Consider the following 26,970-nt stretch of genomic DNA (forward strand, 5'->3'; position numbering starts at 1 on the left):
GGAATCCACTCTTTCTCTCTCTCTGTCTGTTTTTTTCTCTCTGATGAGAGCACATGTCCTCTGGCAATCAAAATAAAAAAATAAAAAAGAGGGAAAAACCTAGTCCGAATGTCAGAAAAAGATTCTGAAAGGATCTGCTCTACCAGCTCTATTGCATTCCCCCTTTTTAAGTTACTATGGTACGAGCAGAGTAATTCTAGTACCCAGAGATCAAGTCAGTTAATTTATACACATCCAAAATTATGTCTGTAAGTCCATTAGAAGATAAAATGCTAAGGCATTTCGATAACCTTGTGAATTGGGTGAAAAGTAAAAACCAGGTGTACACTTTAGTTTTATTTAAGTTTAACTTAGCATTTAAGTTTCTCTAAGTGACTAATCTATCTACAAGTCCGAGAATATAAAAATAAACTAAACTCCTATACTCTCATGGGACAATCGATGCAGACTTCTGTGACCAAGTATGTGGGGTTTTTTACCCATACAAGAAGTAAGCCATTACTTTTTTTTTTTTTTTTGAGAGGCTTTAGCCATAGGGCACATGTGCTCGCCAGACAGAGAGACACAGAAAGACAGAAAGTGAGAAATCATCCCCCAGGGGGGATGGCCACGCCACAATCCCTTCTCCTCCATTCTCCTCTCAGGATCTTGGGCACGCACGCACGCACACGTGCCCGGCGTGAGTTTTTTAAGCCATAGGGTCTGGGATGTGAACCGCGGTTGACTACGTGGGAGTCCAGCAACATAGCCATTACGCTAACTGCTGGTCCCAGCCATTACTTTTGTAGCAGACATCAGCTGGGTGTACTATAATTCAATTAAATTCTGACACTATCTATCTAGAGATAGTGTCAGATTCCACAGGCTGAGGGCTCAGTCCTTAAGACTCCCTATCTACACTCCCACCAGTTTGGATGCCAAGCGCAAGCCCCAGGTTGTTTTATCTTTGCTTCTGACCAATGGACTATAAATCTAGGATCCAATCAACCTTTCCCCTTCCTGAGTTTGACTAATTTGTTAGTGTAGCTCACAGAACTCAGAGAAACATTTACATTTTGCAGTTTATTATGAAGTATATTACAAAGGATAAAGATGAAGAGATGACTATGGCAAGGTACATGGGAAGGAACTTAGCATTTCCATGTCCTTTTTGGGCTCCACACCCTCCAAGAGTCTCCACATGTTCAGTTATCTGGAAGCTCTCTGAATGTTGTTCTTTTAAGCTTTTATGGAGGCATCACTATGTAGGCATGACTGATTAAATCACTGGTCATTGGTTATCAATTCAACCTTCAGCCTTGCTTCCTTCCCTGGAGGTTGGGCCAGGTGGGGCTGAAAAGTCTCAGCCCTCTAATCCTGCCTTGGTCTTTCCTGTGACCAACCTCCACCCTCAAGTTGTCTAAGGATGTCCAGTCACTAGTCAACCCCATTAGCATACAAAAAGACATTTAGCATTCTAGAGATACCAAGGATTTTAGGAGCTATATACCAGGAAACTGGAGTGAAAACCAAATAAATATTTCATAATATCATAATAGGCAGTAAGACAAGTAACTCAAATGTAAACATTAAAAGTATTACTGGGACCAGCAGGTGGCATGGTGGTTAAAGGTGCTGGACTTCCACATGGCCAACCACGTTTTGAGTCCTGGACTTTGAAACTCATGCTGGGTACATATGCATACAAATTCCAGGAGAAGAATGGAGAAGGGATTGCTGGGTGGCCATCTCCCATGGGGGGGTGATTTCTCACTTTCCCTCTGTCTCCCTCTGTCTCTCTCACGAGCACATTCACCTGATGACAAAAATCTTAAAAAGAAGGTATTACTACTGTAGTGAATTGAAGAAGGTCACAAATCCTTTTGAATTCCTTCTATCAAGAAATGGATTGAAGATGGTCACAAATCTTGCATTCCTTCTATACAGAAATTTCCCTTCTCTTCAATCTGTAACTGCTCTAATAAAACATGGTAGAAGTAATACTGTGCTAGACACTAACAAACTAATACAGTGGTTGTCGGGTGGGGGGAAGGGGAAAATGAGTACTAACTTCTAACAAATATGGGATTTCTTTCTAAGGTGATGAATATGTTCTAGTTACATAATGTCATCCTGATGTGGGCATCTCTTGATCAAGTTGAGATCTTCCTGATTCTTTTTTTTTTCCCCCTTTGGAGAGGTTTTTGCTATAGGGCGCATGTGCTTGCCAGAAAGACAGAGAGAGAGACAGAGAGATAGAAAGCGAGAAATCACCCCCCAGGGGGGATGGCCATGCCGCAATCCCTTCTCCTCCATTTTCCTCTCGGGATCTTAGGCACATAAGCACACGTGCCCAGCATGAGTTTAAGCCACCAGGTCCGGGACTCAAACCTTGGTTGGCTACATGAGAGTTCAGCGACATAGCCATTATGCTAACTGCTGGTCCCAAGATCTTCCTGATTCTTGATATGACTTTTTTTTTCCTGAGAAGTTTCTGCTACAGGGCACATGCGCTCGCCAGAAAGACAGAGAGAGAGAGAGAAACGGAAAGCGAGAAATCACCCCCCGGGCGGGGGGTGGGGGATGGCCACACTGCAATCCCTTTTCCATTCTCCTCTCAGGATCTTGAGCATGCATGCACACACACCCAGCATGAGTTTAAGCCACCAGATCCGGGATTTGAACCGCAATGGACTACATGGGAATCAAGCAACATAGCCAATACGCCGTCTGCTGGTCCCATTACTTTTTTTTTTTCTTAAAGGCTGGACATTATGTTAGGAGACTCTGGATCTTCTTTAAAGCTTTGGTTCTGGCTAGCTTCCTATGATACTACTCTGGCTGGAGATTGAGGTGGGGCTGAGGAACATGGCCTTGGTACTGTCAGATGACTGTATTGTAGAAGTCTTAGTTCACTATTTGGCCTAATTTACTATTTGGTATCCTGAGGGCAGGGACTTCCTATTACTGCTGAATGGGGCAGGGAGTTCTGGCTCCTCAGTAGGCTTCTCCTGGTACCTATCCTCACTGGTATTGCTAAGAGTGCCCTACTAGGCCAGCAGATGGTGTAGCAGTTACGTCGCTGGATTCCCACATGGCTAAATGCAGTTTGAGTTCTGAACCCAGTGGCTTAAAAATCATGTTGGGCACATGTATGTGCTTGTCCAAGATCCTGGGAGGAGAAGGGACAGCAAGCGGTGTGGCCATAACCCCTTGGGAGTGATTTCTCACTTTGCCTCTCACTGTCTCTCTCCCTCTACAGCAAGTGCACATGCCCTAAGGCAAAAACCTCTTTAAAAACAAAAAGAATGTCTTACTACTGGTTCCCTGCATGGCTCTCACTTAACACTAAGGGGAATGAAGTATCCCCATTTACTGCTTGGCAGAGTTGAAAATCCTGATATTCCACTAAGTTTCCTGACACAATCCTAGATGGAGCACATCATTACTGATAGGTTGAAGCAGAAGTCCAGGCTCTCCATTCTTGCTGAAGAGAGTTGGGGTGTTTCAAAGTATTTTTCTATGGTATTTGGCTAGAGGAAAGCAGATATTATTTAAAAGTTTTCTATCTTGATGAGCTTTCCTAGAAATGAAAGCTCGTCAAAAAACTTTAAGACTAGAAAACCTAGGTAAAAGGACAATATGGGAGTAACTTCACACTGATGATCTTTATAAATAAGCCTAAATTAATACAGTACATAAAAATGCTACTTGAACTCATTTGACTTTAAAAATTTGATGAAAGACATAAAAACTATTCATTAATGTTTCAATATCATTTCATATCACAAAGATTTCATTTGAAAGGTAGCATGCAAAATCCAGAAAGTAAAAAATCATAAGACATAGTTTGGTCCCTGAAAAATGATGCTAGCTAAGAGTAGCTATAATAAATAGTTACAATTAAGAATAAAGTTTCAATCTCAAATCAGCTGAGCTGTCAATATTGTTGACTCATATTAAAAACCAAAAGGGAAATACAAAGAAGTTGACAAAAGTATGGATATTCCAATTAACTCAAGAAATAAAACAAAAATATCCCATAATGGGGGCTAGCAGGCGGTGTGGAGGTTAAGGCAACTGGATCCCATATGACCAACTTTGCAGTTCAAGTTCCAGACCTTGGCAGCTTGAAAAATCATGCTAGGCATGTGTGTATGCATCCCAGAATCCTGAGAGGAGAATGGAGGAGAAGGGATTGCGGTGTGGTCATCCCGCCTGGGGGGTGATTTTTTACTTTCCCTCATCCCTCTCACCCTGTCTCTCTCTGGTGAGTGCAAGTGTCCTATAGTAAACCAAAAAAAAAAAATCTGTAACAATTGTTCTCAAAGTATCATCCCCAGACTAGTAGCATCGGCATCATGTGGAGAGTTGTTAGAAAAGCCATTTCTCAGGTATCACACCTCAGTTCTACTGAATCAAAAGCTCTGGAGGTAGGGTTAAGAGATCTGTTTTATTTAACAAGTTCTCCAGGTGATACACCCTATAATTTGAGAATCACTGTTCCTTAGGAAAGGCTATATAGGACAGTATGATTCTTACCGATACATTTTATAAAATAGAAAATAATGTACTCTAACTACCATGATCAGCCAGTTCAAGATTTCATTAAGGAATTTAATGTGATAAAAAAATATAATAGTCTGCTTTGCTGTTCAATTGAAGTTAAGAGTTTTATATGATAGACAAAGAACTAAGGGAAATAGAAGTGATTTGGGAAAAATTCATGGCACTTAAAATGGTAAGTAACCTTCTTTTTAAAAATATTTCCAGACAGTATATATACTCAGGAGAGAAAGAGAGAAAGTGAGAGAGAGAGATAAAGGAAAAGTGAGAAAGTAACCACATGGGAGTGGTTATGCCACAGTTCCTTCTCCATTTCTCACTGTATTCAGGATTTTGGTCATACACACACATGCACATCCTCTTTCCACATAACCAAAGCTCTCTTGTACTTCAATTTTCTTCTGAAGTCTTTGCAAATAAAGGCCATGTGTTTATTGTCAATCCAATTATTCTAGTGATCTTCCTTCATTTTGTTTATACATTTTATAAACTCTCTATGTACTGGCCTCTAATTACAGATACCATCACTACGAGGCCCATACTTTATTGAAGCAACTCCCCATGAGTGTTATATAATTAATTAATGCTTTATTTTTCTTCAAAGGCTAATAAATGCTATTGATTACTGAATCAGACTTGGAAATCCAAATGTCTAAAATATCATCATAATTTCAGATTGGACTTCAGTGTCATCCTATGAATGGGCACATAGTATATCCCTAAAAGAATGAGCTTGACTTTATTGACCTATCGTAGTCTGGCATAATAGGGAACTGGACTAAATAAACTGATAAACATGGTATGTGATCTTGTATTATAAATGTATAATTAGCCATTCTTAGTTTCTTCTCAAGTAGCACACAGATAAGGGCATTCATTACCTAAGCCAAGGGTATAAGCATGCAAATACCTGAGAGAAGGCTCTGGAACAGTGTCTGGACTGACTGGTACCTGGACTCCCTTTTCCCATTCTTCCTTCCATGTATCCGCAAAGAGGTAATAACTGTCAGGATTAATGTGGTGAGAATCTGGAAGTTTCATGGCACTGATGAGGTCCTTCCGGAACACCTGGGAAGATATTGTATATACTTTGAGAAGATCACTATGAAACTAATAACAATTAATTTCTTCTTTTTTAAAGAATTATTTTATCCAACTTTATTTATTTATCTACTTTAATTTGACCAGAGAGGGACAGGGCGAGAGAGAGAGCGAAAATGAGAAAGCAAACCGCCAGGTCTGGGACTTGAACCATGGTCAGCCTTGTGGGAGTCCAGTACCCTTAACCACCATGCCATCTGCTGGCCCCTAACATTTAATTTCTATTAAAAAGACCATCTCCACCTACTCACCACTTTCAAAAAGAGAAGAACCACTAACTTCCTAAATGGCCAGGTTAAATTCTATTGAGTCAGTGGAAAAGTTATAACATATTTTTCTATGTAAAAATGCATCATGGGAACCAGCAGTTAGCGTAATGGTTATGTCGTTGGACTCCCACGTAGTTGACTGTGGTTCGCATCCCGGACCCAGTGGCTTAAAACTCACGCTGGGAGCTTGTGCGTGTGTGCCCAAGATCCTGAGAGGAGGAGGGACTGCGGCGTGACCATCCCCCCGGGGGGGTGATTTCTCACTTTCTGTCTCTATGTCTCTCTCTCTCTGTCTGGTGAGCACATGCGCCCTATAGTGAAAATATCACCAAAAAAAATGCATCATGACTTTTCCGATGACCCAATATTTGGAAAAGTTAGAAGTACTAATAGGGAAACCAACTTACTCTGTACTTAATAAAGGGAAAAGGAATTCTTCCTGAGGTATTTTCTTGGGCTCTGTAAATTTAAATCAACAATACAGGTCTAGATGGCTCCTGAGAACTAGTGATTTCAGGGAAAAAAGAAAAATGAAGATTTTCTACTGATAATTCAGCTTCCAGCCCACAAACTCAAGTGGCAGGAAGCTCCTCTGTCTCTGCCTCTGTCTCTGTCTTCTGATTTTTTTGGTAATTTTTCCTTTTTAAATTTTTAAAAAAAATTTGGCTTTCAGGCCTCCTTTATCTTGTTAATAATCCCCTTTCAGCCCTCCTTTATCTTGTTAATAATCCCCTCTCCCACTCCCACCCAGGAGAGGCAAGGCGCAGGCCTTCAAAAGCAGATTCATCATGGCTCCTGAGAACTAGTGATTTTGCGTGGTGTGCAAGCATGCTGTGTGGTTTTCTATTTTTTGCTTTAAAAAATAATATTTTTAGTTCTTTGTTTTTTCCTTCCTTTTTTCCTGTTTTTTTTTTTTTGTTGTTGTTGTTTCTGTTTTTTCGTTCTCTGTTTCTTTTTCTTTTATCTCATCTATCTGCTCCTCAATCTCCATTTACTGTGTTTCTAGATGGATCTAAGGAAACTATAGCCAAACATCCAAATACTGTTAGGGTTAACACATTCCTCAATATCTACTGAATCTGCTGTGCAAAGGGGTCAAAACAGAATGGCAAAGAGATTCCAGATCACCTCTTTCTGCACACTCCTGAATGCCCAGATTAAACTTCAAATTTAGGAAGAAACACACCATCCATCAGATGACTAGAAATCACCGCAGGGCCACAAGAAATGTGGGGAAGCAAGAAAATACCTCTCCTCCAAGGGAAAAGAATAACTCCTCTTCATCCACACACAGTTCAATGGAAATCATGGAAATGTCTTATAAAGAATTTAGAATATTCATAATGGCAAAGCTAACAGAGATGGAAGAGAAGAGAGATGATGAACTGCAGAAGAGAAAGGAGAAAGGAGATGACGAGTTCCAGGAGGGGAGGAAATTCTTGCAAAATCTAAAAGAGGAATTACATACTTTAAAAAAAAATCAAAGGGGCCTGGTTAGAGATGAAGGCTATAATACAGATAGTCAAAATCTCCCTTGAAAGTATGAAAAGCAGACTAGATCATACGGAAAATAGAATCTCATACATAGAAGAGAAAATTGCTGGTCTAGAAAAATCCACCATGAAGACTAATAAAATTGCCCCCCAAAATGAGAATAATATACAAGAAATACTAGATACCATCAAACGTCCAAGTATCCTTCTGGGATAATTGATATCCCAGAAGGCAAAGAGACTCATAAAGGCATTGATAATCTATTCCATGAAATCCTGCAAGAAAAGTTTCCAAAAGTAGAGAGGCACTCAAAGATCCAGTCCCAAGAAATGCAAAGAACCCTAAATAGAATCAACCCAGGAAGATCGTCTCCAAGACACAGTATAGCCAGATTGACCAAAACCACAGACAAAGGCAAGATACTAAGATTGGCAAGAGAGAAATGGCAAGTTACCTACAAATATCCCATCAGACTAACAGCAGACCTCTCATCAGACAATGCATGCAAAGAAAGAATGGGAAAATATATTCAAAGTGTTAAGGGAAAAGTAATTTCAACCAAGAATTCTGTACCTCGCAAGATTATCCTTCATATGGGAAGAAAAGACAAGAACATTCTCAGATAAACAAAACCGGAAAGAATTTACCAGCACCAGAATAGATATCCAAGAAGTTCTCAAGGGAGTGCTACATCAGGAAAATTGAATGCAGACACACAGAAATAATGAGTTCAAAAATCTAAGAAAATGGCCAACTTAATCATAGGGGCAAGTCTGGAGTTGAATATTATATCCTGGAATTTAATCGGGAAGATCAAATCACAACAGAAGATAGATTAAGTACATGACACTGAACTGGTGAAATAGCATTTTTTGACTTTTGACTAAAACACTGCTGATTTTCTTCTAGGCTTTTTTCGGTTTTAAGGATTTTTGTCCTGTCTTGACCTGTCAATAGGTTCATGTACCTACTATTTGAACAGAATACTAATCTGTTTCCTGGCTTTAAGTTTTAAGCATATTTCCTTAGCTTTTCTTTGATTTATTAAAGTTAAAACTTCTTTTCTTGAAATTACCAGCTAAACTTGCTATTGAAAGTAGTTAGACTATTTAAGAAATTGTGTGATCAATAAAATGTGGGGGGAAAAGGAATGAAAGACAACTACACTATGCAGTATATTCTGGATGGGTAATCACATTTTGTATGCTGTGATAATGCTTAGGGAATGAATGTAAGTTAATTAAAAATGTTTCAGAAAAAAATCTAAAACTGTTTTTCTTGAAATAAAAAAATGCATTAAAAATACCTATTTGATGACTGCAGTAGCTATATAGACCCAGATAAGTGCTACTTCATAGTATGTTCATTCTACTCACTGAGGTTTATGCCTGAAGTCAGACTTGTGTTCATGGATATGTATATATCAGCTGTACTTGCTATTGAAAACATTTAGATTAAGATCTTTAGTTAATCAATAAAATGTGGGGGGAAGAAGGCATAGAAAACAACCATAGGATACCAGAGACAGTGTGGCAGAAGAGTGGGAGATGACAGAAGGTGAGAGATAGGGAATCAAGGATGGTAAAAAAAGCAAAATATACAGGAAACAAGAGATGGAAAATTATTTGTTGATGATAACATATATGTTGATGTGCTTGATTGAGCCAATATACAGTGCATTCTGGATGGAAAATCTCATTTTGTATGCTGTATTTGTATGCTGTAATGATGTATGGTGAATGAATGTAAATGAATAAATTTAAATAAAAAACCACAGGTCTAAAACCATTTGGATAATACAATCTTCAATTCTTTCTCTCTCTCTCTCCCCCTCTCTCATCTGAAAGAAGAGGCACCTTCATAAGGGTCTTCACACTGTGATCCTTCCTAGTCCTGCATTGCCAGGATTGCAGGTCTGCCTGAATACATGCCCAGTGTGTTCAGGCAGACTCAGGACACAAAAGCAGAGTCTTCTATAAAGCCTCCAACACTGCACAGCAGCTTCTACTGCTTGAACCACCGCAGCTAGGCTAATCTTTTAACTCTTCTAAACTAAACAAGAAGTATTTCCTGATAATTTATAATTGCTTATTTAGCTATCACAGAGAGACAGAGAGAGGGAAAGTGAGAAATCATCTCTCAGAGGGGATGGCCATGCCACAATCCCTTCTCCTCCATTTCTTCTTTTGCGATTTTGGGCACACACACACACACACACACACACACACACACACACGTGTCCAGAATGAGTTTCAAGCCACTGTGTCCAGGACTTGAACCTCAATCAGCCATGTGGGAGGCCAGCACCTTAACCATGCCACCTGCTGGCCCCATCACCTTATTTTAAAAATTATTTCCTTATAGATAAATTTGTTCTTACACAAAAGTTACAAAAATAATACAGAGTTCCCATATACTTTTCATTTACTTTCCTCTAATGTTAGTATCTTGTATTGCATAACCAGAGTATAATGATCTAAAACAGGAAGTTACCAGTACTGTAACAGTATTAACTAATACAGACTTCATTCAAATTTCATTAGTTTTTCTTATATTGTACTTCTGTTTGAGAATACAATCCAGGATCCCAAATTCAAAATAATTTTCATGTCTCAGTATCTTTTTTTTTTTTTTGGAGAGGTATTTACTATAGAGTGTGTGCTCACCAGAAAGACAGAGAGAGATAGAGAGACAGAAAGCGAGAAGTCACCTCCCCAGGGGGGATGGCCATGCCACAATTCCTTCTGCATGTTCCTCTCAGGGATCTTGGGCATGCACGCACACATGCCTGGCGTGAGTTTAAGCCACCGGGTCTGGGACTTGAACCATGGTCGACTACATGGGAGTCTAGTAACATAGCTATTACACCAACTGATGGTCCTGATGTCTCGGTATCTTCTAATCTGTGACAGGTTCTCAGTCTTTCCTTATCTTTTATAACCTTGACACTTTCAAAGATTACTTGCATGTACTTTGTAGCATGCCTTTCCAATTTGGCTTTTCTTTTTTTTTAGGTTTTAACCATAGGGTCCATGCGCTATGTATGTGTATGTGTGTGTGTGTGTGTGTGTGTGTGTGTGTGAGAGAGAGAGAGAGAGAGAGAGAGAGAGAGAGAGAAATCATTCCCCGGGGGGGATGGCCATGCCACATTCCCTTTTCCTCCACTCCTCTCCTGGGAGTTTGGGCATGCATGTACACACGTCCAGTGTGATTTTCAAGCCACCCGGTCTGGGACTTGAACCGTGGCCAGCCATGTGGGAATACAATGCCTTAGCCACCATGCTACCTGTTGTCCTTCCAATTTGCATTTATCTGATGTTTACTCATGATTAGACTGAGGTTATGGGTTTCTAGTAAGAATATCATAAAAATGATGCCGTGCCCTTCTTATTCCATTGTATCAGGGATGTATTATGATGTTGATATATTATGAGTGATATTAAACTTGATCACTTGGTTCAGTTAGTATTTTGCTGATTTTCTCCACTGTTAGATTACTATATTTCCTTTCATAATTAAGTATCTTGGAGGAGATACTTTGAGACGGTTATAATATCCTGTTTTTCCTCAAACTGGCATGGAGTAATTTTAGCAACCATTGGTGTATATATTGTACTACTTCTAGATTTATAAATGGAAATTCCTCTAAATGAATGATCTGTCCCTTTCCCATTTATTTATTATTTTGAGAGATTTTTGCTATAGGGCATGTGCACTCGCCAGAGATGGAGAGGGACAGAGACAGAAAGTGAGAAATCACCCCCCCCCCCCTCCAAGGGAAAGGCCCCCCCCCCCCCTCAGAGGGAATGGCCACCCTGCAATCCCTTCTCCTCCATTCTCCTCTTGGGATATTGGGCACACATGCACATGTGCATGACAAGAGTTTTAAGTCATTGGGTTTGAGACTTGAATCGTGTTTGACCATGTGAGTCCAGCAACATAACCATTATGCCATCTGCTGCCCCCATTCATTTCTTCAATTATTTAATTATACTAAAAGATATATGCTTATCTATTTTAGTCATTTGGTTATAATTCAGTTTTATTTTTATTTATTTTTAAAATACTTTTTTTCTATGACAGAGAACATGTGTGTGTGTGTGTGTGTGTGTGTGTGTATGTGAGACAAAGAGAGAGAAAGGGAGAAAAGAGAGAAAAGCACACTTGACAGTGTGTTGTCATGTCATGATCTCCAATCTCTAGTGTTCCAGCTAGTCAGGATCTTGTGTGTTTTCATGCTGTCTAAGGGATCTGAACTCACAGTTGGTCATGTGGCTGTTAGCACTACAGTCTAGTATATAACAGACTGTACCAACTAAACTGGGCCTATTGTTAATTTTCTTGGTCAAACTGGTCCACTTTGGGCAATTAGAAACCCTTTCAGGTTGGTGCCTGTGTTCTTTTGACATGGTCCATCCTTTTTTTTTTTTTGGAGAGATTTTTGCTATAGGGCGTGTGTGCTCACCAGACAGACAGAGAGAGACAGAGAGACAGAAAGCGAGAAATCACCCCCCAGGGGGGGATGGCCATGCCAGAATCCCTTCTTCATTCCCTTCTCAGGATCATGGGCATGCACGCACATGCGCCTGGCGTGAGTTTAAGCCACCGGGTCCGGGAATCCAGCGACATAGCCATTACGCTAACTGCTGGTCCCTAACATGGTCCATCCTTTTGAAAACAATTCCTTAATTTCTAACATTATAGCATGCTCTGGTAATGTTTATGTCCTCTAATTGGTTTTAAAAGTTATTGATTTCATATGTTAAATTCATATCCTACTACTTTTCTGAGTTATTTTATTGGTTGAGTAGTTTTATCATTGATTTCCTAGTTTTCCAGATGTACTAATGTATCATCTTCAAATAGGATTTTGTAGTTTTTTTTTTTAAACCTGGTCATCTATATCTACCAATAATTAATTTTTCTTGCTTAATTGCATTGGCTAATATCTTTGCTAATATTTTGAATAGTAATGGAGATAATGAACATGTTTGTCTTCTTCCTGAAATTAGTGGAAATTTAATGGGTAAAACATTCCCATATTCAATAAGATATTAGGTTTAGAACTATGGTGTACATGTTTTTATAATATTAAGAAAGTATTTTATAGTTGATTTTTCTTTAAATTTTTTCATGAGTTTTCTTTAAATTTTTTCATGAGTGGATGTTACATTTTGTTAAAAGCTTCTTTCATGTATATGAAAGTGATAATATAACTGTTCCTTGGACATATTAATATACTGTATAATATATTCCTAGTACTGAAACAAATTTGAGTTTTTGGGATGAATGCCACTTGGTCATGGTGGATTATTTTTATAGTATGGTATTTATTGTATTCTGTTTTCTAATATTTTTGTACCATATTCATGAGTGATACTGTTCTGTAGTTTCTTTTTTATTGTTTTTATCAGATTTATGTATCAGTGTTAGACATGTTTCATAGACGAATATAGAATATTTTCCTTCCTTTCCAAGGTTCTGGAATAATAGGAGAATTATTGGGCTATCTGGTCCCTGTTAACCCATCTGGACCGGGTGCTTTTGTAGTGGGGCTCACTTCCTTAACTTTTTCTTTTTCTTTTTTTTTTTTTAAAGAATCATTTTATTTTAATTAATTTACTTATTTTAATTTGACCAGAGAGGGGGGAGGGAGGGAGAGACAGAAACAGAGACAGAGACAGAGAGAGAGAGAAAGTTAGAAAGCAAGCTGCCAGGTCTGGGACTCAAACCACAGTCGGCCATGTGGGAGTTCAGTGCCCTTAACCACCACACTACTTGCTGGTCCCCCAAATCAAATTCATTAATTTTTTCTACTTTTAAGTTTTAGTTCTAAGTTTTCTACATCTAATGGGGTCAATTTTGGTAATCTTTATTTCTGTAGGAAGTTATCTATCTTATCTAAGTTTTCAAATTTATTACCAGAAAGGCCTGCAAAGTGTTGGCAGTTCTACTTTGCACAGTAGCCCAAAACAAATATAAAGACACGTGCTAAAACCATGAAAAGCAATTTAATAATTAATGGGAAAAATTATGTTGTTTTGTGATTTTTAAACATTTTTGTCAAAATTTAGAAACTCCCTTACTGCTGGCTATAATTGTATAGAGAAATGATGAAAAATAAAAAGAGAATATCTATTTATACCATAATAAAATATAAAAACCATATTTAAAAATAAATTTTAAAAAATTAAACAAAAAATTTTCCAGAGGGCACATGTGCTTATGGGGTGGGGGGAGGAGGAGAAGAAATTACCCCTCATAGAAAAAGGTCATGCTACAATCCCTTTTCTTCCACCTCTTCCTCCTGTAGGGATTTTTGGGCACACATGTACTTGCGCACAGTATGATTTTCAAGCCACTTGGTCCAGGATTGGAACCAAGCATCAGAATGTGGGATTCAGCCACCTTAACCACCTGACCATGGGCTAGTCCCTTGGTAAGAACATTTTTTTTCAAGAGTAGGCTGCCTAAACGCTGGAAAAAAAAAAAAGAGTAGGCTGAACAATGCTTGTCTTCTTTTCATTATATAACTTATAACATGGAGCAATCACCTGAGATGCAATGTTGTCATTGTCATTATTTTAAAGAGTCTAGAATTTTAGTTTGTATTTCCTCTTTTTACCCAAGAGTTGTTTAATAGGTTTTAAATTTTCATGTGGAATGATATTTCTGTTTTTGTTAGTAATTTCTAATTTTACTGCATTATGATCAGAGTGCTGTTTATAATTCTACTTAATGGAAATTACTGATGTTTTCTTTGTGACTTTGTATTTGACATATTTTGTACATGCATCATAGGCATTTGAGAAGAAGGTTCATTGTCTACTATCTCTAATATCAAGGTGTAGAAGGTGCAGAGTTTTGTTTTTTTTGAGACAGAGATTTTATCAAGGTGTAGAAGGTGTAGAGTTTTTTTTTTTGAGAGAGAGATTTTTGCTATAGGGTGTGTGAGTTCTCTGAAGAGACAAGAGTCAGAAACAGAAAGAGAGAAGTCACCCACCTGGGGAGATGGCCAGGCCACAATCCCTTCTCCTCTTGGGATTTTGGCCATGAACACACACGCGCCCAGTGTGTGAGTTTTAAGCCACCAGGTCTGGGACTTGAACTGCAGTTGATTACGTGGAAGTCCAGTGACATAACCATTATGCCATCTGCTGGTCCCCAAGGTATACAGTTTGATAGATATTTGTCAGTTACTTTATTGCTTTTGATGTTTAGATCTTCTATTTCTTCACTTATTTTTTTTGACACTTAATATATCTGATATTATCTGGTTTAAATATATCTGGTTTAAAAATTCTTATAATTAGTGTGTTTCTGTTTCCTTACATTTCCTATAGTTTTTGCTTCATAAAGATAGCTGCTGCACTATTTGGGGAAGAGATATTCATAAACATACCTTCATGGTGAATTGTAGCTTTTAGCATTAAAAAGTCTTTCTCAGGACCAGCAGTCAGAGTAATGGCTATGTTGCTGAACTCCCACGTAGCCAACTGCGATTTGAGTCCCGGTTCAGGTGGCTTAAACTCATGCTGGGCGCGTGTGCATGCATGCCCAAGATCCCAAGAGGAGAATGGAGAAGGGATTGTGGTGTGGCCATCCCCCCTGGGTGGTGATTTCTTGCTTTCTATCTCTCTGTCTCTCAGGTGAGCGTATGCACCCTATAGCCAAAACCTCTCAAAAAAGAAATTTTTTTCTCTGTATCTTCAGGGCTTGAATTCTAATTTGTCTGATAGTATCAGTATCACTAACTCTGCTGTTTTCATTTCCATTTTGTTGGTATACATTTGTTCATCTCTTTATTTTTAGCCTTTCTGAATAGGTGTTTTAGCTATGCTTCTATATACAGCATATCATTAGATCCTATTTTGTGAGTTAAATTTTTTTTTTTTTAATTTGCTTGAGGGTGACTAAAGGATATAGAAACACAGTATATAGATGTAAATACCAGATACAGTGTGTGAAAGAGGAGGGTCTGAGGAAGGACATTTAGAAGAAAAATAGGGAGGCAAAGCATTAATGGGACAAAGAAATGTGGTATTATCTGTTGAAGATATTTTATAGTTTTATCAACTGTACCAGGGAGAAATGTTCACCTGTTGAAATATCCATTTTGTAAGCCAAATAATAATGTGATTGAATGTATAAAAGAAAATGAAAAATAAATAAATAAATCCTAAAATTTTTTTTTCCTAGAGGGTGTATGAGCTTGTTGGAGACAGAGATTGAGAGAAGGAAAGTGAGAAAGCATCCCTCCATGGGAGATGGTCACACAGCAATCCCTTATCCACTTTTTCCTTTCAGAGTTTTGGGCATGCACACACATACCCAGCATGTTTTTCAAGCTGCTGGGTCCAGGACTCAAACTGTGTAGTTGGCCATGTGGAATCTAGCTGCCTTAACCACTACAGCACTCTCTGGCCCAACCTTTTTCTTTAACAGATGTTAATCTTATTCATATTTGTATGGAATGACATATTTGGTCTCAACTCTGTCATATTTTATATTTTGTGTATTAGTTTGTATTTGCTATGCTTCTTTCTTCCTCAAGTGGATGCATATTCTTTAATCCTTTATTTATATAATTTTTAATTTAGGAAGGTTTATAGTTTCTTTCTACTTATTATTTTTTTCTTTTAAGGCAGAGTCTTGTCATGTCATGATTCTTCTGTGTCAGTCTCCCAGCTGGGACTACAGGTATGTGCCATCAGTCTGGTCCTTCTCAAACAGAGGTTCAATATGTTCCCTAGGCTAGCCTTGAGCTCATGATCCCCATGCCTCAGCACCCCTGAGTTGCTGGGATTATAGGCACTTGCCACAGCATTGGCTTTTAGGTTAGAACAAGAACTGAAGCCAGGTCTCCCATGCGGTCCCAGCTTGTGAAGCATGAGGTCTTTGGAGCATGAGGTCCTATCAGCATGTGCCACTATGGCTGGGCCTCTAGTTATCTTCATACTTAGAATTAAAAAAAATGCTCTCTCTCCTTTTTCTTTTCTTTTCTAACCTTTTACTACCTGGTTTATATAGCTTTAATATCTATCAGTGAATACTTTAGGGATGAGGACAGAATGCTAAAGTATACTGTGGCAGCTATAAGGTTCCAGTGATAGCCCAAACTCCATCCCTGTAAGAGAGCCCTACCTGTGTGGAAACTTCAAATGTCAGAGGTAGGGAAATGGTGCTAGATGTACAGCTACAACTGGGACTTGTGATATCCTTTGGTTAAATGGGCTTCTGAGTGACTAAGGGGCACAGAAATGTCTCACCAGTCTGGAAACATGACTTAAATGGTCATGACAGACTCTTCCTTGTGACTCTGCCTTTCCAACTACAGAAAAAAAGCACATCATGAGTGCTTTGATTTCAGTGATGAAGGCCCACATAGCATCTACACAATGAGAGAACACACTTTCATATAAAGGTAACATATCAATATATACATTGGTTTATACCTTACCTACTGTAGATTTCAACTCTGAAAAAAAATCAAACAACCACTTGTGTGTTGAAGATAAATGTGTCCACATTTCCAGGGATCAAAGTTAGAAATACCATTAAACATTTTAGCCTTTACTGCTCATAAATGTAAACATTGTCCATGTTCTATATAATATGAAAGTAGTGGAAAAAGTAGAACATGATTTAATTAAGCAATGAATTCTCAGTGGGCGGTTCTGTTTTCTTTAAAATAATCATTTAATTAATTAATTAAATTATTTAATTAATTTATTATTTTTAATTTGACCAGAGAGAGAGAGGGAAAGTGAGAAAGCAAGGTGCCAGGTTCACGACTTGAACTGTGGTCAGCAATGTGGGAGTCCAGCACTTTAACCACCATGTCACCTGCCGGCTCCAGGTAGTTCTGTTTAAAGTGACATTATTTCACAGGATATAGGACTAAATTATCATATAGTCAAATTATGCTATTTAAATGAATCACAACTCATTCCATTTGCTCCTTTGCAGGGCTGACTCTGCAAATGATTGTTGGTTTCACTTAGGGAAGACTTAGAATTAACAATATGACTAGAGCAAAGTAGAGAATGAAATCTACCTTTCACATAAGGGTGTCCAGGTGGAACAAAATGACCTTACTACCAAGAATCCTGGCCAGTTAAAGTTAATTGGATGCTGCACAGGAAGAAAGTCTACAAGCAACAAAAAAGCTGGTGGTTTATTATATAATACTTTGTATAAGTGGATAAGATGGAATCACAGACAGAATAATTTAATGTGTTTTGCACGGAGCTTAGTGTTCTGAGTGACTAGCAGAAGATACTGAATCACCGTTTTGCTGAACACTCTGATCCATTTCTACAAATTACTGGAGTGCCTTTAATGAGCTGTGGTTAAGTAGTGATAGCAATTTACAATTGTGCTACTGTCTTGCAGAAAGATCTGGAAATACTAGAGCCAAGTTGTTATGTGTCACTTAATGATGGGGATACCTCTGAGAAATGTGTAGGCAATTTCATCATTGTGTGAACATAGAGTGCACTCACACAAATACAAATGGTATAGCCTACTACCATATCTGGGATATATGGGATAGATTATTACCCCCAGGCTATGAACTAGGAGTAACAGGCATGTCACTATATTGAATACTGTAGGCAACTGGAACATAATAGTAAGTGTTTATATATCTAAACTTATCTAAATATAGAAAAGGTACAGTAAAAATACCATTATAAAAGATAAAAAATGGTATTACCTATAGAGAGTATTTCCTATCAGTGGAGCTTGTAGAACTAGAAGTTGTTCTGAGTGAGTCAGTAAGTGGTAAGGGAATGAGAAGGCATAGGATATTACTGCACACTGTTGTTGATTTTATAAACACTGTACACTTAGGCTATACTAAATTCATAAAAATTTTTTCTTTCTTCTATAATAGTCTTAGCCTACTATAACATTTTTACTTTACAAACTTTTTAATTTTTTAAATGTCTTGACTATTACTAACAGCTTAAAACACAAATACATAATTTATATATATTTGTAATATCCACCATCTCAAACATTTATCCTTACTTTGGGCTGGGCACATTCTGCTCTTCTATTTTTATGTATACATTGAATTGTCACCAACTGTCATTATTCTACTGGGCTATAGTACTCTAGAACTTCTCCTTATCAACTTGCATTCTTTTTTTTTTTCCTTTTTCTTTTTTTTTAGGTTTTTGCTTTAGGGTGCATGAGCTTGCTGGAGAGAGAGGCAAAGTGAGAAATCGCTTCCCTGGGCGGATAGTCACATCACAGTCCCTTCTCCATTCTCCTCTTGGGATTCTGAGCACGCATGCACACATGCACAGTGTGATTTTCAAGCTGCCGTCAGGTCAGGGACTTGAATCGTGATCAGCCATGTGGGAGTCCAGCACCTTAACCACTATGCCACCTGCTGCCCCTCAACCTGCATTCTTGTCTCTTTATTTCCTGATATATTTATTCTATAAGCTTTTTTCCTATTTATAAAAATTTTTAGGGCTGGCCTATAGCCTAGTATCTAAGGAGCTGAATCCCACATGGCCAACTGTGGTTCAAATCCCACCCCCAGTGGCTTGACAAACACAATGGGTTCATGTGTATGTGTGCCCCAAATCCCTACAGGATGAGAAATGGAGAAGGGATTATGGGGTGACCACACCTCACTGGGGGGATGTTTTCTCCCTCTCTGTCCCTCTCTGGCAAGACAGGTGTCCTCTGGAAATTATAAAGAAAAGAAATAAAACACAAGAAAAACTGATGCAATCAAGAGGCTGAGTGAACATGAGATATATAATGCTGCTGCTGGTGCAACAGAGTACTCTATTTTACAATAAACTTTTTTTTTTTAATAAGTAGAGGACAATACTCCAAACAAGGATAAAAAGTAAATGAATAAACTAGTAATATAGTTATTTATTTATTTTTTTTGGAGAGGTTTTTTGCTATAGGGCACGTGTGCCCTTGGGATCTTGGGCATGTATGCATATGCACCTGGCGTGAGTTCTAAGCCACCGGGTCTGGGACGCAAACCGCAGTCGACTACGTGGGAGTCCAGCAACATAGCCATTACGCTAACTGCTGGTTCCCTAGTTTTTTTTTTGAAGAGGTTTTTTTTTTGTTTTGTTTTGTTTTTTTGCTATAGGGCACGTGTGCTTGCCAGACAGACAGAGAGAGACAGAGAGACAGAAAGCGAGAAATCACCCCCCAAGGGGGATGGCCATGCCACAATCCCTTCTCCTCCATTCTCCTCTCAGGATCTTGGGCATGCATGCACACGTGCCCGGCGTGAGTTTAAGCCACCGGGTCCAGGACTCGAACCGTGGTTGACTATGTGGGAGTCCAGTGACATAGCCATTACACTAAGTGCTGGTCCCATAAACTAGTAATATAGTTTTTAAACTTTTTTTAAAGGTGTATTTTATTCATGGTAAGCACATGCATGCATGAGAGAGAGAGAGAGAGAGAGAGAGAGAGAGAGAGAGAGAGAAAGAAGCATCCCACACAGGGTCTTATCATGCATGGTCCCCTTTCCCTGGCCCTCTAGCTCATCAAGATCTTGGACATGTGCACCAGTAAGTTATCTAACTGACTCAGAGACCCATACCCACAGTCAGTTATGTGACTTCCAGCACTGTAGTTCATTAGTATTAGGAACTATTAGTATTTTAAACTATCATTATCAAGTATTATATATTGTACATAACTGTGCTATATTTTTATACATCTTACAGTGCAGTAGGGTTGTTTACATCAGCATCACCACAAACACATGAGTAATATATTGTACTATGATGTTATGAAAGCTATGATGTTAGTAGGCAATAGGAATTTTTCAGCTCCATTATAATCTTATGGGACCACTGTCATATATGTGGTCTGCTGTTGACTGAAACATCATTATGTAGTATATAATTGTCAACATCTTAAAAGATGCCACTGTTTTCTAAGTGATACTCGTTATAAGATATATCAATTTGGGGTCAGCAGGTGGTGTAATGGCTATAGTGCTGGACTCCCAAATGGTGACTGTGTTTTAAATCCTGGACACAGAGGCTTGAAAATCACATTGGGGTGGGGGTGGCTAGGCAAAGGCTTCTTAAATAAGACCCCCAAAGCATGGTCAATAATCCCAAAAATAGACAAATGGGATTACATCAGAGTAAGAAGTTTCTGCATGGCAAAAGACACAGTAATTAGTGTGAATCAGCAGCCCTCAGAATGGGAAAATATTTTTGTAAACTGTGTCAGATAAGGAACTGATAACCAGAATATACAGTGAACTCAGGAAGCTTTCCCCAAAAAAGATGATCAACCCTATTAAAAGATAGGAGAATGAATTTAAAAACAATACTCTCTAAGGAAGACATATGAATAGCCAAAAGGCTTATGAAAAAATGCTCAACATTCCTCATTATAAAGGAGATGTAGATCAAAACCACAATGAGATACCACCTAACCCCAGTCAGAATGACTAAGATTAAAAAAAAAATGATAACTGCTGGTGGGGGTGTAGTGAAAAGGGAACTGTCCTACACTGCTGGTGCGAATGTAAATTGGTCCAGCTACCGTGAAGAACAATATAAGATTCCTCAAAGATCTACAAATAGAACTACATATGATCCAGCAATCCTACTCCTTGGTATCTACCCAAAGGACAGAAGAATCCTGTCAAAAAAGTGTTTGTATATCAATGTTTATTGCAGCATTATTCACAATTGCTAAGACATGGAACCAACCCAAACGCCCACGAACAGATAAAAAGATTGAAAAAGTATGGCGCATATACTCTATGGAATACTACTCAGTCATAAAAAAACACAAGACCCAGGCTTTTGACAGAAAGTGGATGAATACGAAAGACTTACTGCTGAGTGAAGCAAGCCAGGCTATGAAGGAGAGACACTGTATGTCTCCACTTAATATATATCAAGTGTCTGCACTCTATGGCCAAAACTGAATGACTAGAGGATAGAGAAACATAGAAAATGGTTATAAATACCAGATACAGTGTGGGAAGAGGGTGGGTAAAGGAGGAGAGTTCGTGGAAAGACATTAAGGAGAAAAATAAGAGAGGCAAGACATTTATGGGCAAAGAAATGGGTTATTACCTGTTGAAGATAACGTGTACAGTATTCTCAACTGGACTGGTGAGAAATGTATACATGTTGGAATATTCACTTTGAAAGCTAAGTGATATATGTGATTGAATGTAAAAAAGAAATTGGGAAAAAAAAAATCACTCTGGGTGATGGGTGGGCATACCCAAAATCCCAGGAGGAGAAGAACTTGCAGCATGGCCATTCCTCCTAGGCAGTGATTTCTCACTTTCTCTCTGTCTTTCTCTGTTTCTCTCCAGCAAGTGCACACGCCCTATGGTAAAAACCTTAATTTAAAAAAATACATCAATTGGTTAGAAAATAATGTTTTGGGCTTAATAATGCCACACCATCTAACCATATAGCATAAGCCATGGCTTCATAGTCAACATAACTGCTCATGAAAATCTATTCATTATAGTTTCCCATTATAGTTTCCCATTATAGTTTCCCTTTATAATATGGAGACATATTATAAAGGGATGAATGGTGGGCCCCAGAAAGATACGTCCACGTCCTAATTCCCAGAATCTGTGGATGTTACCTTATTTAGAAAAAAGATTCTTGGAAGATGTAATTAAATTAAGTATCTTGAGATAAAGTGATCATTCTGGAATACCTAGGTGGGCCTTAAATCTAATAACGAGTGTCTTTAGAAGAAAAAGGCAGGGGGACATTTCAGATAGAAGAGGAGAAGGCAATGTGGCCATGGAAGCAGAGATTAGAGTGATTCCTTGATCCGCAAGCAATGAATGCTGACAGCCACCAGGAGCTGAAGGAGACAAAGAAGAGAATCTCTCTGAAAGCTTCTGGAGGGGATGCAGACTGGATGATTTTGGACTTTGGCCCCCTGAACTGTGAGAGAATAAATTCTTGTTTTAAGCCAAGAATTCAAACAAATTCTTGTTTCATCTCTTTGTAGTAACTTGTTGTAATGGCCATAGGAAACTAATACACATATTTATCAAACAAAAGAATAACTTGAAGACTCTAGACAAAGGGATAAAATCAGAGGCCAATGAAATCTGGTCTTTGTCCATAACTTCAGAGATACCAAAATTCCAGGGAAAAAGCACTCTGTGACATCTGGGAAACTTCAAACTGCAGAACTAACCAACTCATACCTGCTTTCCTCTCTCGTTTTTTTTTTTTTTTTTTTTTTTTTTTTTGTAGAGAGGTTTCTGCTGTAGGGTGAATGTGCTCGCCAGAGACAGCGACAGAAAGTGAGAAATCACCCCCCAGAGAGGATGGCCATGCAGCAGTCCCTTCTACTCTGTTCTCCTCTTGGGATTTTGGGCAAGCAGGAACACATGCCTGCCATGTGTTTTAAGCCACCAGGTCCAGAATTTGAATCGTGTTCAACTATATCAGAGTCCAGCGACGTAACCATTACGCCATCTGCTGATCCCAATACATATTTTTCTTAAGCAAATGAAAGCTAAATTGAATACCTGGTATAATTTTTCCTTACCCTATAGAGGAAAACGGCAGACTTATATGATAAGCCTGATTCCAATTTTACCAGGTAGCTAGATTAAACAGCATCAGATTCTAGTTTTCTAGAGAAGCATTTTTACTCAAGACAGCATGCAAGAGTCTGCCTTATCTTTCTGTAGAAGTCAAACATCTCAAGCATGAGGCAGAACATAAAATGCTAGGAGATGGGAATGTAAGTTTAGCACTTAGGCATGTTAACTGCAAAGTGATATGAACTATATTAACCAGACTGGTCTCATGTATCTGCTTCTGATAAGAAAAGGCATTTTGAAGGTTTTTAAACTATTCTGAATACAAATAAAATAGCTACAGCATATCCTGGTTAGTGATGCCTGTTTTATATACTTATAGTGGCACGTATATCACATATATTCATATATATTTTCATAAAGAAAACAATAAAAGGATAAACTGAAAAACTTTTTAAAATTAGTCAACACTGCAGGGGGGAAGAAAACAGGAAGGGGAGAACAACACAAGCTAGACTGCTCTGAATATATTTTGTTTTATAGTTTGGTGCTTAAAATAGGCAAATTTTTTATATCGTTAAACATTTCTGAAGAAAGGAATATGGGTTCTGGGGAAGACTACCTGGATTGGTCTACTGATTTTCACCACATAGTAGCTTTCAAAGAGCTATCTGAATTTTGTGTCTCAGTTTACTCATCTGTAGAATGGGGACAATAACATTTACCTCGTGGGGTTGTTGTAAGGATTAAATGGGTAAACTTGGGTAAAAAGTTTAGCACAGTATTGAGCTCATCACAGTAATTGCTAAATAAATGCTGTAGGCAGCTAGTTTGTTACAATTTTCATAGTTTCCACTTTCCTTCTAAAAGTAAAAGAAGTATATAGCTGAGCTTTTCTAATCCATAATGTAATTATTGATGGAGTAAGAGAGATGTGAGTTCATAGCTCAACTAAACTGTGCATGGTTTGGCTCCCAAAGAAGGTTCCCAAGTAAGAGCCCTATTAAGAACTTTAACCAATACTTCAGAAGCCACAAAAATCGTACAACTTTACACATAAAATATGAACATTTGTTGCTAAATTAAAGATAATGAATGAGGGGTCTGGATGCTAACACTGACTTTTCTAGGTAATAAAGTTGAGAAGTTTTACAAGTTCTTAATTGTGTGCCTATTTTATATGCACTAGTGGTTTCCCCAAAAGTTCCTGAGACAAAAAGGCTTTGTACTTACCAGATAACTGCTCATTTATGGTCAAAGAGGGGATTCACAGGCTAATATACAGTCCAGAAGCTATGCCAAGTCCAACACTGTATGCACATCTGTCCTCTGAGATGCGTGCGGAAACAAAGGAGGCCTCACTATGAATTCAATTAGAACATCAATGCTTAACCTGCCAGAGCTTCAAAATGAAAATGCCCTTCACAAATAACTCTGGCGTTTATTGCTCTCATTAACATCTCTCAGTGGGCAGTTTCTTAAAGCACGGCTAGTCTGAACATTTGTGTGACATTTTTCAGAGAAGAAGCCAAAACATTTACTTCCTGTATGACACAAAAGGGAACATTGTCTGGTCCATGCGAATGAAGTAGAGATTGATCAATTTCAATCTATATTCGCTTAAATCTGAAACTGTATATAACAGACCACAAACTGATGTGTCACCCCCAAAGCACAAAACAGCTGCAAACATGGTAACTATATTTAATCAAAAGGAATTCACTGTAATTGTACAATCTTATGGCAAGAAAATATTTTCAGGTTATGTAGAAGAATCAACCACTTACAGTAATGAGAGAACCTAGCATAGAATATAATATAAAAAAACCCTTACGGCCTATTTTTATATTATAACAAATCTACTTATTCTTATATGATACCAAATCTGTCCAGTACTATGAAGACACTGTATCACTCAATGAATTTTCCAATGAATCAGAACTTATTAAATTTCTAAATTTAAAACTTTAAAAATCATGGAAATGTTTTTCAAATAGTTTAAAATAAGTAAAATAATTCTCAGTCTTCTTAAAAAGAGTAAACAGAACTTTTTTTAAAAGAGAGATGTTTGCTATTGGGCATGTGCATTTGCCAGAGACACACAGAGAAAGAGACCATCCCCCAGAGGGGATGACCAAGCCGCAGTCCCTCCTCCTTCATTTTCCTCTTGGGATTTTGGGCATGCACGCACAGGTACCCAGTGTGAGTTCCAAGCCACTGGGTCTGGGACTTGAACTGTGGTGGACTACAGGGAGTCTAGCGATGTAATCATTATGCCATCTGCTGGTCCCAAACAACATTTTTAATAGCCAACACCAACTGGGACATCAATTACTATAAAGCAATATAATTTTGGGTTGCTTAGGTAAGTTGATTATTCCCTTACCTTGCACTAACAGAGGTGTACATATCTTGGTAATGGAGGAGGAGGAGCAATTGAACCTGACTTGGAGATCTAGGCAATTCTCACACAAAAGAAATGACATTTGAGGTTAACTTTGCTAGTTATTGTCCTTTCTGTAAATGCCCCTTTTAATGCAATAAGTATGCATTTGCAGCTTAGTGCTTTTTATCTGTTGTAAGTTAAAAAACTAAATAATCAAACTTTTTAAAAATATAGGTAAAGTGGGACCAGCAGTTAGCGTAATGGCTATGTTGCTGGACTCCCATGTAGTCGACAGTAGTATGAGTCCCGGAACTCGCAGCTTACTCATGCCGGCCACGTGTGCGTGCATGCCCAAGATCTCGAGAGGGGAATGGAGAAGGGATTGTGGCATGGCCATCCCCCCTGGGGGGTGATTTCTTGCTTTCTGTCTCTCTGTCTCTCTGTCTTTCTGGTGAGTGCATGAGCCCTACAGTAAAAATCTTTTGAAAAAATATATAGGTAAAATTATGTTAATAGGCTCTACATGAGGGTATGTAGTATTCTTTAATTATACTGTATATGATCTTTCACTCTGTTGCTATGAATGTCTTGTACTAATAAGATTTTAGGACCAAAAACTGTACGCAGTCCATTCTAATATTAGGTAAAAATATCCTGGCTTTTGAGAAAGAAAGGAAGATTTCTTAATACATTTTAAGTGTATTTTTTCTAGGGAATTAAAAAAAATCTCTGTAAGTGTGGACTCTTTTGAGAAAAAGAAGCTACTAGCGCAGGAAAAAAAAAATATACATGTCTGAACATATCCCTTAAAGTGATACAATTTTCAGAAGGTACACAAAGTTCCTGAACTTTGAATAGCTGAATAAAAGTGGCTATTGATATTTTTTTTCCTGTAAATGAAGCCAGAACTGAGCACTAGGACCCCAGATACCATTCAGGGAGCTTTCCAGGTTGTTCCTCAATGGGGGACCAGCAGTTAGCATAATGGCTATGCCGCTAGACTCCCACGTAGCCGACCTCAGTTTGTGTCCTGGACCCAATGGCTTAAACTCATGTCGGGCACGTGTGGGTGCATGCCCAAGATCCTGAGAGGAGAATGGAGGAGAAGGAATTGCGGCGTAGGCATCCCAGAGGTGATTCCTTGCTTTCTGTCTGTCTCTCTCTGTCATTCTGGCAAGCACACGCGCCCTATAGCAAAAACCTCTCCAAAAAAAAAAAAAAAAAAAGAAAGAAAGAAAGAAAGAAAGAAAATGGCAAAAACAAGCAGCAAATTAACAACTTTTCATGAACCCATCAGAGAAATGAGTAACAAGACAAATGGCCAACTCAAAGAGAGACAAGTAAGTGCCTGCAGGGAGACACAGGACAGAGCAGGTGCTTACCTAAGGGCAGAAGCCACAAAAAGGGACATTAAACTAGAAAAAAAATTTTGGGTGGGGGGAGGTTTTGCTATAGGGCGTGTACACTCGCCAGAAAGACAGAGAGATAGAAAACGAGAAATTACCCACCAGGGGGGATGGCAACACCGCAATCCCTTCTCCTCCATTCTCCTCTAGGGATCCTGGGCACGCGCGCGCGCACACACACACACACACACACACACACGCCCGGCGTGAGTTTAAGCC

At 38.6% G+C, this 26,970-nt stretch overlaps 1 protein-coding gene across 1 annotated transcript in view; it reads right to left on the reverse strand.

Moving 5' to 3' along the window:
• JADE3 (jade family PHD finger 3) overlaps positions 1 to 26,970 on the reverse strand; it is a 109,204-nt gene that overhangs the window by 44,534 nt on the left and 37,700 nt on the right. Inside the window, 1 exon segment of the mRNA XM_014592726.2 lies at positions 5,456 to 5,613. Coding sequence (XP_014448212.1) covers positions 5,456 to 5,613 — 158 coding nt within the window.

The sequence above is a fragment of the Tupaia chinensis genome, unplaced genomic scaffold (assembly GCF_000334495.1).
Source record: "Tupaia chinensis unplaced genomic scaffold, TupChi_1.0 Scaffold138400_2, whole genome shotgun sequence".
Taxonomy (NCBI): Eukaryota; Metazoa; Chordata; class Mammalia; order Scandentia; family Tupaiidae; genus Tupaia; species Tupaia belangeri.